This window comes from Hevea brasiliensis, chromosome 1 (assembly GCF_030052815.1).
Source record: "Hevea brasiliensis isolate MT/VB/25A 57/8 chromosome 1, ASM3005281v1, whole genome shotgun sequence".
NCBI lineage: Eukaryota > Viridiplantae > Streptophyta > Magnoliopsida > Malpighiales > Euphorbiaceae > Hevea > Hevea brasiliensis.
In genome coordinates, this window is record NC_079493.1 from 2,474,875 (window position 1) to 2,493,389 (window position 18,515).

General features: G+C 29.2%; 1 protein-coding gene across 2 annotated transcripts; it reads right to left on the reverse strand.

Moving 5' to 3' along the window:
• Positions 1–4,279: 4,279 nt before the first annotated feature.
• LOC110646835 (SNF1-related protein kinase regulatory subunit beta-3) lies at positions 4,280–7,562 on the reverse strand. Of its 2 annotated transcripts, none has more exons than XM_021800407.2 (3): positions 7,158–7,562; positions 4,788–4,877; positions 4,280–4,717 (listed from the first exon to the last, which is right to left on the reverse strand). In XM_021800407.2, the coding sequence occupies exons 2-3, from the start codon at positions 4,812–4,814 to the stop codon at positions 4,391–4,393; spliced, it is 354 nt and encodes a 117-aa protein (XP_021656099.1). In that variant the 5' UTR covers positions 4,815–4,877; positions 7,158–7,562; the 3' UTR covers positions 4,280–4,390. The 2 variants fall into 2 exon arrangements, with proteins under 2 accessions (XP_021656099.1, XP_021656101.1); XM_021800409.2 differs by having other exon boundaries at positions 6,833–7,562.
• Positions 7,563–18,515: the final 10,953 nt, after the last annotated feature.

Genomic DNA, 18,515 nt, shown 5'->3' on the forward strand with positions numbered 1-18,515 from the left:
ATTAATCCTTACTAGTTAATTATCTGGTATAATGTAAACAACCAACAAACTCAAAGAGCTGATATTTGCACATGATAGACGTTCATATTTCATTTGCGTGCCAATAAACAGGAATAAAATAATTATTTTAAGGTTGTGATATGAGTAGGGGTGAGCAGATTTCGGTTTAAATAGAAAAATCAAACCGAATCGAATCAATTCCGTTTAATCGGTTCGGTTTTAAATTTTAATCGGTTTGGTTCGATTTTATATTATAAAAAATTTGGTTATTTCGGTTTGGTTCTGTTTTGAAGAGAGAAAAATTGGTTAAACCGAACCGAACAGAATAGTAATTTTATATGTTCAATCGAATCAAATCGAATCGAATCGATTTTTGAATTGATTTATTTTTATGAAGAATTTATGAATTATATTTAATTATATATATATAAATTGTTTAATTTCATTGATTAATAGTTATTAGGTTTAAACCAAAGTCAAAATTAGACCAAATAACTTGAAAATTAAATCTAAATTAAAAAATCAATCAAAAATCAAAACCAATTTGTTTGAACCAAACCGAACCGAAATATAGCGATTCGGTTCAATTCAATTTTTCATCAATTTCAATTCGGTTCAATTTTTAAAATATATAATTCGCTTTTTATAATTTAATTCGATTCAGTTTGATTTGGTTCGGTTCGAACTGAATGCTCACCCTAAGACATGACTAATCTCATTAATATCTGGAATTTATATTTCACAAATTTGTGTAATCTCTTTTATGCAATAACTATTTCATATTTAAACTTTGAATACGAATTTTATATGCTTTATTTTTTTATTTTTTATTTTTTTCTATAATTATTATAATACTGTTTATTGCAAAAAATATTATTACATCGTTAATTGTTATTTTTGGAAGAATACTGTTAGGTAGGTTCTTAATTGATTTTTCTTTCCTAAATTCGATTTATTATAAATCTAAGATATAAGATATATAAAACTCAATTTAAATATTAGATTCATAATAAATTAGATATAAAGAAGAATTCCTTGTTAATGATAAGTGAATCTCTATTAAATTTTTGACAATAGTTATAATTTAATTAATATTAAAAAAATTAAAAATCTTAATTATAAACTATATAAACCATATCATACATAAAAAAATTAAGTTAGTTTTCTCCTAATGCAAACTGCAGATATAATGTTCAATCAAAATTTCTCTCAAATTTACTAAATGATATTTTAGTAATTAATGCATTAAAAAAATAAAAAAAATAATTTATACAAATATCCCTAAAGTAATTTTTTTTATCTTGTAATAATTTATTTATGTACATTTTATTAATATCTCATTTTTTATTCTTTATATTTATTTTAAATTTATATTTATTCTCGGTATTTATTTTATATATATATATTCTTAATTTTTTACAAGCTACTCTTAAAATATTTTAAATAAATTTAATATAAATGTATAGAAAAAGTTATATAGTTATATGTTATTTAATTAAATAATATATACCTGCCACAAAAGAAATTGCTAGAAATATCAACCCGAGGTTTAATTGAAAATTGGAGTTTGATTTGACTCGGTTTAATCATTAACCCGAATTTTATGTGGTGCAAAATAATGAAATAGTTGACGTACAATCAAAAACCCAATTGTGTTTGAAATGGATAATGTGATTACTTAAATTTATAAGTATTTTTATAAAAATTATTAAATTTTAATTTTTCTTATAAAATTAACTTAATTTTAATATAATTTTATAAAAATTACTATTATAAAAAATTAAAATTTTTTAAATTAATTTATTAATTATTTTATAAATAAAATTAATTAACTAGTAGTTCTAGCAGGGAAAAAACAGAGAGATCGAAAAGGAATTTACACCCGATGCGTTTTATGCATATTTTTTTATAAAGAAATTAATAAAATAAATTAATTTTATTTATAAAATAATTAATAAATTAATAAAGTAACTTGAAATTTTTTAATTTTCATTTATAATGATTTTTATTAAATTAAATTAAAATTCAGCAAATTTTATAAAAAAAAAATTGATACTTAATATTTTTATAAAAATGTGAGCAATTTATCCAAATAATCCTATTATTAAAAAAAATTTGAATGGGCACTACAAAACTCAAACTGGGCCCAACAACAGCCCTTTCATGTCATCAACAATAAATAAATAAATAAATAAATAAATATATATATATATATATATAATTGTTTCTTTTATTAACTTAAATTATATTAAAATAATTAATAACTATTAATTTATGATTATTACAAAGAAAAATTAAAAAAATTAACTTCATTCATTTGGAAATTAATAATTAATGTTGTAAATAATTTATTTTATTATTATGTCAATTTGAATTATTTTTCTATACAGAAAAAATATAAAATCTTCTATGTTGTCCTATGTAATTTTAATATATCAAAATTTATTTTTCATTAGCATGAATAAATTTATTATTATAATTTTTTTTTAAGTTTATAAAAAATTAAAAATCATTACTTGAAATTTAACTAAATTTATCATGGAGATTTTCTATAAGGTTTCTCTCTGCTTGCTGGTCATGGTTGGGGTGGCTCACAATCATCAGTTCAACTATTATTACAGCATACAATTAGGTCTCTTCTTGATGCTAAGGTCAGCAACTTGATACAATAATGACCTCATATGGCCACTATTAAATGTTTCATGTCATCTTTAAATTATTACATAGCAACATATTTTGGCAAACTTCAATTTCTTGCAACTTGCTTGTCAATAAAAAGTGCCTAATTAAGAAAAATCAACAGTCATCCTAGTTAGCTGCCTATAATCCTCTTCAAATCCAATTAATTTCTTCCTCCCCTATTTTCATCATTAATTTAATTATATTCAATTTATTAAAGGTACGTTTTAATTTAATAATACTTGAGTCATCTTTAAATTATAAATTTTTTAGTTTGAATCTTAATAAAAATTAGGGAAAAATATTTTTAAAAAAAATACTTTATGCTTTTATACTTTGGTACACTAAGGATTATGCTTTAATTTTTATTAATTTTATATTTTATATTTTTCTCCATTAACAAATATGATCCAAACTATCAGTTATTATTAAATGATACTGACATGGCATTGATACGACGTCATATAGCTGATGTGTGACGCATGACACTTTTAAAATGATTGACGTAGTGTTAATATGACTATCACATATTTTAATGTCATTTAATAATAATTAATAATTTAAACTATATTTATTAACGAAAAAATATAAGGTGTTGAATTGATAAAAACTAAGGCACAAACCTTTATGTATCGAAGTGGAATTTATTTTATTCTTTCACAAATAAAAAAAAAAATGTCCCATTTCATTGATTTGGCTCTATTGGGTATGGCCTACGTCTCCTGCAAGCTCTCAAGTCAAAAATATAATGCATCTTTTGTTGTACATAAAGTGCAATTTTTTTTTTTTTAATCTCGTCATATAGTTGTTGGTTTGATAGAGAAAGAAATTATATGATATAGGTCCACTTTACCCTTTCATTAGCTCTTAGGGATTTTTTGCTGTCTTATTTTCAGGAGGCGGGACAAGAAGACTTCGTTTGTGGTTGTACTTGTTGCTGGAATTCAATGGAGAGAAAATTCACTCCTTTTTTTTCCCTGATATTTTAGAGTTTGATATTGCAATATGATGAGTGTTTGTTCACATCATTCATTATAAGTCCCTCAGTTTATCAAATTGCTTAGAAGGGGGCCCATGCCGCATAATCTTATTAATGACTGAATCATACCTCACCCACCAACTCCTTTATAGATGTATAGTTGCCTCAAATCTCAAAATCCAATAGCCAACTACTCTCGAATTGCATGGGACCATGGGAACATTGCTAACAGCCTACAACGGCTCCCAAAATAGCCTATGCAAAGGTCTTCTTCCTCAGAAAACAGGCACGTTTCTGATACTGAAATGGTTGATACACTTATGGATTTAAGCATCAGAATGATACTGAAATGGTTGATACACTTGCAAAGTAATCAATCCCTTCAATATTGACAGGTCATTCAAACTTCAATACCTCAAAAGCATGCTTCCATGCTTTGCATAAACTCAAAATTTTAATTCCATAATAAGAAAACAACCTACATGCCATACCATACACCAGTTGTAAAGAACGTGAATGGAGAACTTTACATGTGTATGGCAAATCTTCCCTTGTAACAGAATTGATAATTCAAGAGAAAAGAGAACTGCAATAAAACAAACCCAATTCCATGAGCTGCTGTGAGACAATAAATACTGTCTGGCTAATTTCATATTTCAGTCAATCACAACTAATTCTATCACAATCAGGGCAATGAGACCAACTCTAATTTAGGTTTATACTATATGCATATTAAGTGCTGGTACTCCCCCTCCTCTGAACAGGTTTGTACAGCACAACAGTGACATATTTTGAACAGAAGCGATGAGTAAAACCAAGAGCCACCACAGAACGTGGGGCCTCTCGATTCTCAATGTAAAGATGGTTGAGAATTACACTCTGCGGTGCAGGAATAGTTTCAGAAGTGTCTGCACTCCCTGGGTAGCTAAGCAAGGTATGTTGCAGGTGCGAAGGGACTATAGGCGGGTCACGTGCCTCATCTTCGTTCCCAGGGTAGACATTGTTGTAACTCGAATCAGGTGATTTTGGAACTTCAAATCCCATCACAGTTGTGTCTTCCTGCATAAGAACTGAACTATCAAATCACCATTTAATTTCAATAAAACAAAATTGTCGTGGTTCTACCTACATGATCGTCACCATATTGGTTGCTCATCTTGAAAAGAGAAGGCAACTGGCTAACAGCACAAAATCATCAAAGTTTGCAACACTAACAAACCTGAAAAGAAGCATTTTTCTCCTCCCATTAGCATTTAAAAAACCATGATGAAAGCATAAAAAAACTTACCTACATTTTGTTTAACAGTTAGAAATTTTCTACACAAAACAGTCATGCTCCCTCACAACAATCAATGTTCATACAGGTTCATTATGAGTTTTATGCAGGCTTTTTACCAAACATAACCCTGTCACCTAATTTGAAACTTATCCAAAAAGAAGCTCTACCATTAGCAGCACCACCATGTGAAATCACAATGCATTAGCTTAAGGTTCAATTGAAAAAGAGTAGGATTCATAATCATTTGGCTTACCCCAGTAAACTCACTTATTAATGAAATTTCATTGGTTTTTACCTTCAGTTTGCGCTATAAAATAATGAACATCACATTCCTCGTTTACTTTTAACCCTTTCCTTTTTATTAAGTAAAAGACATCTTTAAAGCCCAAGAAGTGCCAGCCCCGATAAAAACATACTGCAAGAGTCATGTATAACATATTAAAACTTACTCTTGGCTTCATGCAAGTGTAATAGCACTTCACAAATCCATCTAAGAATAGGCCCTGTTTCATCACAGCAAGCCAAAAGGTTTTGAACTTCCCAACAGAATAGGTCTAATGACCCCATCTGGCTTGCAGGAAGCATAATGTCAAAAGGAAGGAAGTTGGATTTTTTTATTACTCAACATCCTCAACTATAAAGGAAGAACAGCCTATTGTCAGACGAAGGGAGGGTGTGCGTGGGGGATGGGGTTGGGGGGTCAATATGTATTGTCAACATCTTGAATTGAGCCAAAACAAATTGATAAAGTTAATCTTCAAGCAAACAAGGGCACTATTGTTGCAGCATGTTTGCCTAAAAATTGGTGTGTGAGCCAAACACAATTGCATAAGAAATTAGAGCACTTGCCAGAAAAAGGTAAGTATTGTAAACAGAATACACGGACAAGCAACTTCCTTGAAAGTAACTTCCCTGCTGGTGAAGCTTTCTTAGGAGGGAAAACATTTCAAAAAGCATATGCATATGCAAACCATTTGAAGCCAAGGTGACAAAAACTTCAATCCTCAAATTTAAGATACCTATAGCTCTAATGAAGTGCTCAGTTTATACTTTAGGAGAAAGAGATCTTGATTAGTGGAGAATTAGAAGAATAAATAATTTATTCCAGGGCCAATGACACGCTAACTCCTGGTTTCACTGTACAGAGAAAGCCAAAAGGAATTCAATTTGAAGAAGCAATACCCTGTGAAATTTGGGGGCAAAGACAATTGCACTGAGTGACTCCCATGTTTAGTTTTACTTTGTGATCAAATTTTAGATGTTTGAAATCCCCATGCAAAGATAAGTTGAAAATCAAATCCTTAACATTTTCCTTTATAAAAACCAACTAGCTCATTAGGTATTGTAGATATCTAATTAAGTTTCAGAGATGTGAGGCCTGCATCTGATCCAGGATGAACAGTATTGACTCCAATGCTGATGATGCATTGCTCCATTATTAGTAAATTCTCAGTAGTTTATCTATTAAGGTTCCTCATTCACGAAAAGTTGACACACCTGCACTGAGATTAAAAAGATGGACTTGCTTTTTCACTCTTATCTTAGTTATCTATAGCTGAAAAAGAATTCCAACTTAATGGATTCGTGCCCATTTTGTAATTCTAATCTAATTTAATAGCTTATCACAAAAAGATAACAGCCTTATGGTGCACAGAACTAATGAGGTAAAAAAACTAATTCATTTAGCAGGCATCACAACCAATAAAGGGCGAGCAACGAAACATAGAAGATATACAAAAATGTTTTTGTGCAAAGCATGACTTTTTCAAAGACTAAACACATGCAGGTAACAGCATCATGATTCCACTTTTGGTCCTTTGGGCACAACCACAAACAACAAAGATGTGCCTGAGTAATCAAAATAACATAACTCCTTAAAAGATGAAGTAACACACCTTATAGACCTCAAGGAATGATTTTATTGTTTGAAGCAAATCAATCTGAATAAAATTCAACGTCTTAATGAATATGCCTAGTAATGCTCACTCAATTTTTTCTCCACAACCCTTTCACATCCATTTCAATGTATTTCAAGTAGGCCTGAGGATCGGTCGTGTTAGTTCGGTTCTGTTTGGTTTTGACAGAAACCCTAATAACCAAAATCAAAGAAATCAGACTGAACACTGAAAACACTGATAGTTCCCTTTTTGCACTAATTCAAGATCAGCTCAATTGCATCAAAGAAATTTCGAGAAGTAAACAAAAGAAAAAAAAAACTACCAGAAAATTAATTCTGGACTGGAAATTGCTTGGATCTTCAAGATTCCCAAACCCAACTCGATTACAATTGTAACCGTACAAGAGCGCAAGGTCTCCAATCAGCAGCTTCGATCTTTAGCAACCAAAATTAACAAGGAAATCAGACACAATAAGAATAGATCGAGGCTGCAATGAGCATGATGGAGGGCAAGGAATGCAATCTGCGAGCTTACAAGGGAGGGTGAGTGATTGGCATGACCACAGAGAGACTCCGAAGAAAGGAAGAAGGTGATGAACGAAGGGAGAAAAGAGGAAAGAGTAGGAGAGAGGGTGGTTTTCTAGGGAAATCGGTCTGCAGAATCTGACATGAAGCTTGGCACTTGAAAATTCAAGCGTCCCGCTTTAAGCTGGTTTAGATTATAAGAAGTCCTCTGTTAAAAATTAAATAACCAATCAATTTAGCTCCGTGTCCTGTTTGAATTGATTGCAGCCTATTTTAATTATAATTTTAATATTTTTATTTTAGTTTAAAATCAATTTATTTCATGCAGCACTTCTTGGATTTTTATATGTATAGCTTAGATTGCTTTAATAGTTGATGGCATATAACATATTTGATTTGAGTTTTGTTTTTTTATCTATTTTTTAGTTAGAGAAACATATAATTGTTAAAATTATGTTAATTTTAATAAAATTCTTATTCTTATATAATCCATATACACTCGCTCTCCATATTTAAATGTGAGATCCTGAAGACTAATCCTTTAGACATGTCACAAGATGAAACCTTAACTAGTATATACCCACATATCAACTCTAGGTTAAATCATTTTAATTTTTTTATTAAAAAAATGCATACAAGTCAATGATGAGAATAAACTGTTGTTATAACCATGACAAATGCACATATTTTTCATATTTAATATGAGATCTCAAAGGACTATGTTCTCTCTATCTCTCGCTAAAAAGACTTAAGATATCACATATCAAAATGTTGAATTTAATTAAAATTTATCATATGTTAAAATTTATCTTTTTTTATCAAAAAAAAAAATTATACTTAAATTACTAAATCAAAATTCAAAAGAAAATTTATAAAAGCAAAAACCGACCCAAACGTATTCAAGTTCTAGGACCAAGGCACCAAGCCCATGGATTTGTTGGTAAGCCCATTTTGCATTTAGTATGGACATGTAAGACTCTGAAAAGTTTGGGTCTGTAGTCATAAATTTGTCATACATAAAAATTTTAATTTCTCCACCATAAAAACTCTTATTTACACTCAACTTATATATGAAATTTATAATTTTAAATATATATATATATATATATGTATATATTATGTTTTAATGTAAGAGTGTTAGTGTTTGAGTAATCTTTTGACATTATGTTCATATAAACTTAATTATGTAAAAGGTCCTTGGAACAATAAAAACCAGCCCAACATGCAAGAATTAAATAGGAAATGTTCATCTTTCAATACTAATGAACCTTAAAAGACGAATTGTACTTAATTAATATGTTTAATTAATCTAGGGTGCATCTAATATAGTTTTATATCGATTATATTAAATATTTATATTAATATTTATGTATAATTAATTAAAGTGCGTATAAATTTAAATGCAAATATTTGAGCTAACAATTACTTTTTCCGTTTACTTTTATTTATCATTTAAAATTTTTGTATAGTGATTAAGAAAATAATTAAATCACCTAATTATACTTTCTCTGTCCCATTTCAAGTGTTTTTTAAAGTTTTTATACAAAAATTAAGGAAATGATTTGATAGCTTTATTTTTATTAAAAAAAATATTAATAATTGGTTAAAATACCCTTTAATACCCTTGGAATGTGGAAAGGAGAGAAGAAAAAAAATTCATTGGGAGTAATTATAGACAACATCAAGTTGGAAAAAAAAATTAATACTTCCTTAATTTTCTAAAATAATAAATAAAATGAGATAAAAATTTCTAAAACATCGCTTGAAATGAGATGGAGAGAGTAACAATACTCTTTAATTTAATTAGACGACCCTTTATCTCATCTAATTAATGAGAGAGAGGAGGATGTGTTAAAAAGAATTCTTAAGAAAATTCACAAATAGCTATTATATTTAATAAATATACGAGTAAAATTAAAAAAAATAATAATACTCATTAATTTTCTCTCTCCTATTTTTATAATCAAACCCTATAAATTTAAATCTTAAAATTTCAAAACCTTAAACCCTAACAAATTAAATTAATTTTAAAAAATCTAAGCCCTAAATTTTAATATTCTAAATCATAAAATTCTAAACTTTAAACCCTAAATCTTAAAAACCTAAATCCTAAAAATTTAAACCTTAAACCCTAAGTTTTAAGCTCTACAATTTTAAACTTTAAATCCTAAATTCTAAACTCAAAATCCGAAATTATAAACCTTATGGGGTATTTAGTATGAAATTAATAAAAAGTAATTATTATTTTTGTAACTTTTAATCACTCATTAATGTAATTTGGATACATTAAAATGACTTAATTAACTTTTCACCTCATTAATTATGACTTATTGAGTGGTTAAATGTTAACTTTAGAGCCTTTATTTGGTAGAAGATTAAAAAAAATCAAGAGTTAAATATTACCATTATAAGTTTTAATATTTAAGAAGGATAATTATTAATTTAGACCCTCAAAATTAATATTTAACCTCTAAAAAATGTATAAATATTAATAAAGTAAAAAATTAACATATTATCTTTTGAATATCTAAATAATATTAATAAGAGTTAAAAATTATAAAAGTAATAATTATTCATCGTTAATTTCATATCAAATACCTTATAGATTAAACTTTGTAAAAGTAATATTTAATTTTTAATTTTTTACAAAACACACTTTTAATCTTACAGAATTGAGACCTGTGTAATTGGATTATTTAACATTTTTCCTTAATTTAATATTATAAAAGTGGCTTTTAAGGTTAAGAGAGAGAGAGAGAGAGAGAGAGAGAGAGAGAGAAATATTAGGTTGGATTTATTTACTTTATGGGGGAACTTTTTGATGAATAGAGGCAGTTGGATTTGGCATTTATCGATGAAAAAGAAGCCAATATCTATCTGGTCTCAGCCGCCTAACTAATGGTGGCCGTTGATATGGAGAGATGAGGGTCATTGATTATCCCCGTCTGACGATGTAACAAAATTTGCTTAGATTTGAGGTTGTCACGGTCGGTTCGAAAATACCGAAATTTATTTTTTTAAAAAAATGAAATTTACAATAATTTTAGAGAGAATGGCAGAAAGAGATACATTCAACACAACTGAACTGCTGAAGCCATGAGCATATATGGGCAGCACAACCCATGTGTGTCTGCAAGTTCAATAGCAAATATGATATGCTTGGTCAATCTTGGCTGGCCAATTGTTAGTCGCTATCTGACCCCCAACATGACCACCACATGAATGAATGGAAGTTTTCTTTAAAGAAAACATGCCATATACGATGGTGTCCAAAATTGTTCCCAAGTGTGCATTCTTCTCCCCTTTCTTTTTAATACCCAAAAATTTAAAAATAAAAATTCAATAAAAAATTGAGAAATTTGAGCAAAATAATTAAAAATTAAATTGGATGATTGTATTCGTTGAGAATGATTTTGGAGTTTGGATAATTGGTGCCAAGAGGGAAGATTTTATATGTATTTGTGTGGACAAGGACACTGATTTAGGTGGAACCGAGGAGGCGGAGAAGCGTCATAAAGCGTCACGTGGCAAGGTGGTCCCTTCCGTACGCTTGTATTCCATTTCTATCACGAACGACCCCGCGCTTCCCATGTGACGCCCCACCTTCCCTTCCCTCCTTTCTCCATCCTCTTATCTCTCCCATAACATGATCGCAACACACGTCTGCCTTTCGATAATTTTTTTTAATATATTAATTAAAAAATATTAAAAATAAATTTAATATATATTAATTATAAAAATTGTAAAACAAAAACAATTTTAATCTCAAAATCTCAATTTCAAAAGAATTACTTAAAACTAATTAATTAGAAAAATATATAGTTTAAGGGCATAATAGGATTCTTATTTTTTTATTATTGAGAATTTAATTTTATTAGAAAATATTTTAAAAATAATAAATAATTATGAAAAAAATATATTTTTAAATATAAAAATTTATTTCTGCTGAATTTTTTTTCTTTAATTTCTGTTATTTCTATTTGAATTAAAAATTGTACTTATTGAAGAAGATTTGATTACGTGGTATATTTTTGGACACAAACAAGGGGGAAAAATGATAGGTTCAGACTGTGAGAAGAGTGAAGCGACATTTCCCGTGAATTATGTGATTATCATCAAATAATCGAAACGAATTAATAAAATTTAAAATTTAAATTTATGATAAATTAATTTAATATATTAATTTTTTTTTAAAAAAGAGGATCAATTAATTTTTTTATTTATAAAATTATATTACAATCAGTAATTAAATTTATAAAAAAATCAATTTAAGTAATAAATAAAAATAATTATTTTTTTATATAAAAAAAACTCAATTTACCGGATTGTGATGGTACATCCGTCAGCGGATGTTTAATGGCTAAAATCAGAAGCATACGCGGCATATTTATGGCCCTGAAAAATCCAATGATGTTATACTTCACTGGAAAACGACCCATCCATCATCCAATGATGGTAAAAACCGATCCAATCAACAAAATCACAATCAATATGAGAATAATATGAAACGGCAGCGTTTCAGTATATCAATTTCCTATTTTTAATTTAAAAAAAATTAAAAATTAAAATTAAAACTAAAACTCCACTTGCTTCCTTAAAAATATTAATAAGTTTAATTTAATATTATTAAAATTATTTTTAAAATTATAAAAATTTAAATAAAATAAATAAAAAGTGATTAACTTAAAAAAAAATAATAAATAAATAAAGAGGTGGGCTCAATCAGAAGCAAGAGACCGTCCCCACCCTTTGAGGGAAAGTTTCACAAGGCATTATGACAAGATGCAGTGACCAATGAAATAAATAGCAACATCTGCACTTCCACATCAGCTTGTACGGATATGGGGCCTTCAGGTGGAGGCTTTGTGGACACATCATTGCATAGCATCCATCAACTTTTTTTTTTTTTTTTAACTTTCTAATTATCACTTGATATAAAATAAGTGATTATTTTTAAGTTTGCATGTCGTGTACGTTAGACCGACCCAGTGTCAGTTCAAAATCAAAATCAATTAAACTCGTTTTTAATTCAAATCATAAATAAATTAAATAAAAATTAAATTGGAATGCTGAATTGTATTTTTTTATTTAAAAATTAAAAAAAAAATTTATACTGTTTGAATTAGACCTAAATAAGATCGGAATCAAAACCGTGAGGATTCATAATTCTGATTCTAGAATAATTTGAACCGAAATCGACCCAGTGGCTATTCTAGCGTACATTGAACTTGAAAAAATTACATAAATGTGATAAACATTTGAATAGAAGTGTACGAATTCATGCATCTAAAAAGGAATTTAGCTTTTGCCTATATATATATATAGTTTTATATATTATCGAATTAAAAATAATATAATATTTAATTTTAACTCAATAGGATTTAGCCCAATTAACAAATATAAGAGTTTGATTTTTTTTTATCAAACAATATTTGATTTTATTAAAAAAAATTTAAAATTATTTATCTTAAGTGTATTAAAATTTTAAAATTATCCTTTTCAGCATCAACATATTCATTAAAACAAATGAATTCCATATTAACATATGGATGCAAACATTATGCTAAGTGTAAGTACTTAAATTTAAAATTATAAGGTGTGTATTCTATTTGGCAGCTGCAAAGGAGAGCGAGGCAAGTGGTGGGGCGGCTACTGAAAATGGCAAACTCGAGGGCATGTACCCGTAAGCAGTGCACTCTGAGTTATTTTTAACCATAATTTAAATATTTGTCTCTCCAAAAGACAGCTTCACGTGCTTAGGATGGAATTTGTTTTCTTGACGGCTTATAATAAATTTTAAAAAGAGATTTATAATTAGAATAATTTAATCTTAAATTTTCATTCTAAAACATCATTTTCTTTTATGATAAAAAGAGTTTTTAAACTTTTAATTACAATATAAAGATTCTTGTTTTTCATTTTATAAAACGTATTTTTTTAAATTTTAATTCTCAAGTATTAAATGAATAATTCATTGATAATTATTAAAAAAAATACAAAAGAATATTTTATTATTTCACACTTTAATACATAAAGGATTATGATTTAACTTTTGTCAAATTGATATTCTGTATTTTGTTCCATTAGCAAATTTGGTCGAAACGTTTAGTTATCGTTAAATATGACGCTGACATAATAAATACATGGTGACACATGTGTGTGTATATATATGTGTAAAATGATGTCACTCACTTGAATGGCGCTTGCCCAAGTAACTTTCTCCCAAATGGACTATCCACCCATTGCCCAACAGATGAATTGGGCATTTAGACACATAGCCAAGAAACGGGAGGTCTTTCTCTCCCTAGACAGGATTTTGAGATACTCGCATGATGAATTAGAATCTTAATCCTAATGGCAGTCTAACTAATGCCTATATATATGAGGACTGACAGATATATGAGATCTAACCTTTTATTCTCTCAGTTTCCTCATTCTTATTCACAGTTTCAATTCGCTTTGGCATAATCGGAGCGGTAATCAACTAACCCACTTGGTGCTCTCTTATTTTATAGATCCATACCCATGGAGACTCCTGCCATAGCATCTAGGACTGTACACAATTCTCGAGAGTCCTGAATTGAATCGAAGAACTATACCAAACTGACAAAATAGTATCGAACTAAAGTTATTTTAATACTTTGATTAGGTTTTTATTTTTCACTAAGAATCGAACTGAAACTATACCAAATCAAGAATCAAATTTATATATATGTTTTTTCTATTTTTTAGATGCATTATATACTTTTAATATATATATATATATATATATATATATATATATATATATATATATATATATATATATATATATATATATATATATAACATCCTTACTTTATATAGTCCATATGTTCCACTGTTCCGAAGGCTAATGTCTGCCCTGGAAAGTCGGAATGTCTGGAACTACACTTAATTGACAGTGAAAAAAGCATAAAATAATGAAATATGTGATGAGAAAAATTAAAAAAAAAAAATAAAAGAGATAAAATGTGACTAAGTTAAACGAGCTGAACCCGTAGCGATGGGTGACCACATCGAGAAGTTACGGCGAGGACTGTTGACTAGCCCTGGACTGCGGGAAACCTCGAAAAATATTTTCGGGATCGAAGTAAAGGTCTACTTAGGTATAATTGATATTGGAAATGTCAAAAAAAAATTTAATAAGTTAGTATAAATGAAAAATGAAAATTAAAGAAATCGGCGGTACAAGGAATTAATCGGTAATACCGAAAAATTTGAAATACAACCCGAAGATGGGCATTTTGGTCAATTGACACCTAGAGTTAACTTTTGACCTCAATGTCCATTAAAAATAAATGGTATTAACTTTTGAAAATTTCATGAAAAATGAAATTAAAAATGAAGTGCAATTAAAAGACAAATGGGGGATTAATTTGTAAATATTCTTTTCATTTTATAAAACGTATTTTTTAAATTTTAATTCTCAAGTATTAAATGAATAATTCATTGATAATTATTAAAAAAAAATACAAAAGAATATTTTATTATTTCACGCTTTAATACATAAAGGATTATGATTTAACTTTTGTCAAATTGATATTCTGTATTTTGTTCCATTAGCAAATTTGGTCGAAACGTTTAGTTATCGTTAAATATGACGCTGACATAATAAATACATGGTGACACATGTGTGTGTATATATATGTGTAAAATGATGTCACTCACCTGAATGGCGCTTGCCCAAGTAACTTTCTCCCAAATGGACTATCCACCCATTGCCCAACAGATGAATTGGGCATTTAGACACAGCCAAGAAACGGGAGGTCTTTCTCTCCCTAGACAGGATTTTGAGATACTCGCATGATGAATTAGAATCTTAATCCTAATGGCAGTCTAACTAATGCCTATATATATGAGGACTGACAGATATATGAGATCTAACCTTTTATTCTCTCAGTTTCCTCATTCTTATTCACAGTTTCAATTCGCTTTGGCATAATCGGAGCGGTAATCAACTAACCCACTTGGTGCTCTCTTATTTTATAGATCCATACCCATGGAGACTCCTGCCATAGCATCTAGGACTGTACACAATTCTCGAGAGTCCTGAATTGAATCGAAGAACTATACCAAACTGACAAAATAGTATCGAACTAAAGTTATTTTAATACTTTGATTAGGTTTTTATTTTTCACTAAGAATCGAACTGAAACTATACCAAATCAAGAATCAAATTTATATATATGTTTTTTCTATTTTTTAGATGTATTATATACTTTTAATATATATATATATATATATAACATCCTTACTTTATATAGTCCATATGTTCCACTGTTCCGAAGGCTAATGTCTACCCTGGAAAGTCGGAATGTCTGGAACTACACTTAATTGACAGTGAAAAAAGCATAAAATAATGAAATATGTGATGAGAAAAATTAAAAAAAAAATAAAAGAGGTAAAATGTGACTAAGTTAAACGAGCTGAACCCGTAGCGATGGGTGACCACATCGAGAAGTTACGGCGAGGACTGTTGACTAGCCCTGGACTGCGGGAAACCTCGAAAAATATTTTCGGGATCGAAGTAAAGGTCTACTTAGGTGTAATTGATATTGGAAATGTCAACAAAATGAAAATTAATCGGCGGTACAAGGAATTAATCGGTAGTACCAAAAAATTTGAAATACAACCCGAAGATGGGCATTTTGGTCAATTGACACCTAGAGTTAACTTTTGACCTCAATGTCCATTAAAAATAAGTGGTATTAACTTTTGAAAATTTCATGAAAAATGAAATTAAAAATGAAGTGCAATTAAAAGAGAAATGGGGGATTAATTTATAAATATCAAAACTTTAAATAATATAATATTAACCTAAGTTAGTGGAGATTAGTGGGACTATAAAAAGGACACATATGGGCAGATTTCATCCACTTTCAATTCACTTTCTTCAATTCTTCTCCCATGGCTGAATTGGAGTTTTAAAGTTTTCTCCATGGGCGTCCCACAAGCAAGCTTCATCCACCCATCTTCAAGCTATGATTCTTCAAACTTCCTTCACTAAAGTTGATCTACACATCATGGGCAGCATGTAGGAAGCAAGAAAGAGGAGTTTTGGTGAAGTTTAATCAAGCTCCAAAAAAAGGTTAGTGCTAGTTTTCCTTACCTCACTTAATTAAACTTTATACTAAGGTTGAAATGAGTTGAATTATTGAAAAATTGGAAGAATTTGATGAGTATTTAATGATGATTGAATTCGGCAGCCATGGAACCTAAAGAGGTTTGAATTATCTTTACATGTGTTTGATGGGAAATGATATTGATTAAGGTAATTAAAGGTCCTAGCAAATTAAATTCATGTGCATGTTGAGATTGAGTAATTGAATTAGGATTTTGAAAGAATTATTGAAGACCTTGGATAATTGTTGAATTGGGGCAGCCTTGAGAAGCATTAAAGGTTGGTATTTTCATGCATTTAAATGGTGATTAGTGAAGTAGATTAAGCTAATTATATGTACTAGCAAATTGATGTCATGTGTGTGTGTTGAAGTTGACAATTTGAATTAGGTTTGAACAATTTTTAAAGACCTAAGGGAAAGTGATGATTCAGAAGCCTTGATGAAGTTAGAAAATGCATATTTCCATGAGATTAAGTGTTGAATTATGGTGTTGATGCATCGTGGAAGTATATGGTAAATTTGCTAGTTGAATTTCATGTTTTAGTTAATTATTAATTATGTATATTATGTTGACCTTGACCAATTGATTTAAGGTTGTGTATTGGATATTAAGGACTTGTGTAAATTGGTCAAATTGGCCGATTTGAGATTTAATGAATGATTTTAGAGTGCTATAAATCTAGAATTTAGGTATGGGGAGTTAAGATATAGCAAGTTGAATGTGTATTGTTTGTGTAATTGAAGAAGTGTATGAGGGCAGAATATGTTTGAGCCTATAACCCTAATTATGTAACCCCAATTGGTATGAGGCCAAGTGGAAGTAAAACTAGGCATAAAATGTGTCAATTTTCATGTAGAAACATTGTTAAAATTCTGTCCGGAAAGTGACCTTAAATTAGACCTATTTCGGATTTGGTAATGTTGGTAATGTGCAATTCCTAAACCTGACCATATGAACAGTATTCATGTAATTGGCCATAACTCATTGAAGACAGGTCCAAATGACCTGAAATTTATACCATTGGAAAGCTTAGACATAGGGCTACAACTTTGGTGAAGATCACAGAGCCCAGAAATGACATTTACTAAGTCAAATAGCTTGCACAATTTGAGGTATCAAAACTGTCCAGAACCATTGCAACCCAAAATTTGACCATATAAACAATAGTTACTCATTTGACCATAACTCACTCAAAACAGGTCCAAATGACCTGAAATTTATATAAATAGAAAGATTAGACATAGAGCTATAACTCTTATGAAGACACCAAAGCCCATAAATGACCAGAACCAAGTCAAATTGTTTGCCCAACTTAGGGTACTAAATTTGCCAGAATTGAACTTGACCTAAAAATGACCTAAAGTTGCATTGAAAATACAATCTGTCCAGCTTTAGTAAATTGATCATATCTTGGTCTATATAACTTAGAATGACCTAAAATCTGTTCCAAAAGTTTAATAAGACATAGAGCTACAAATTTACTTCTTTGAGAAGAAGCTAAAAACCAATAGAAACAGGACATTTAGCTAGATCAATCTAGCACACTAAAACTGAAAAATTAATAATAATATACAATGAAGCCTATAAATAATTTGGCAATAAATGCCAACTCATGAGAATTGTAAATTGCACTATACTGGCAGCATATTGAAATGCAAATTGTGACATGTTGATATTAGAATCAACCTATCCATGATGAATAAAAAGAGTCAACATTTTTGTCGACCAGTGAAAGGCATAATGACCTATGAACCCTAAAAATAAAGAATTAAATATTGAAGTTTGTAAATGCCCTAGTATTGCCTAGTTGACTAGTTTGGATAGGTTGGCATGCCAATAGGTACTGACAGCTGTACGGATTTTAATAGCCTATGACTGTACGGATTATGTTTTTAATAGCCTATGGGCTATACGGATTATGTTATGATACTCGGCTTATTACCTTACTGATTGATTATATGGTTTAGCTACACTGTTTGCACACCGGGAAACACTTTGTGACCGATGGTGTG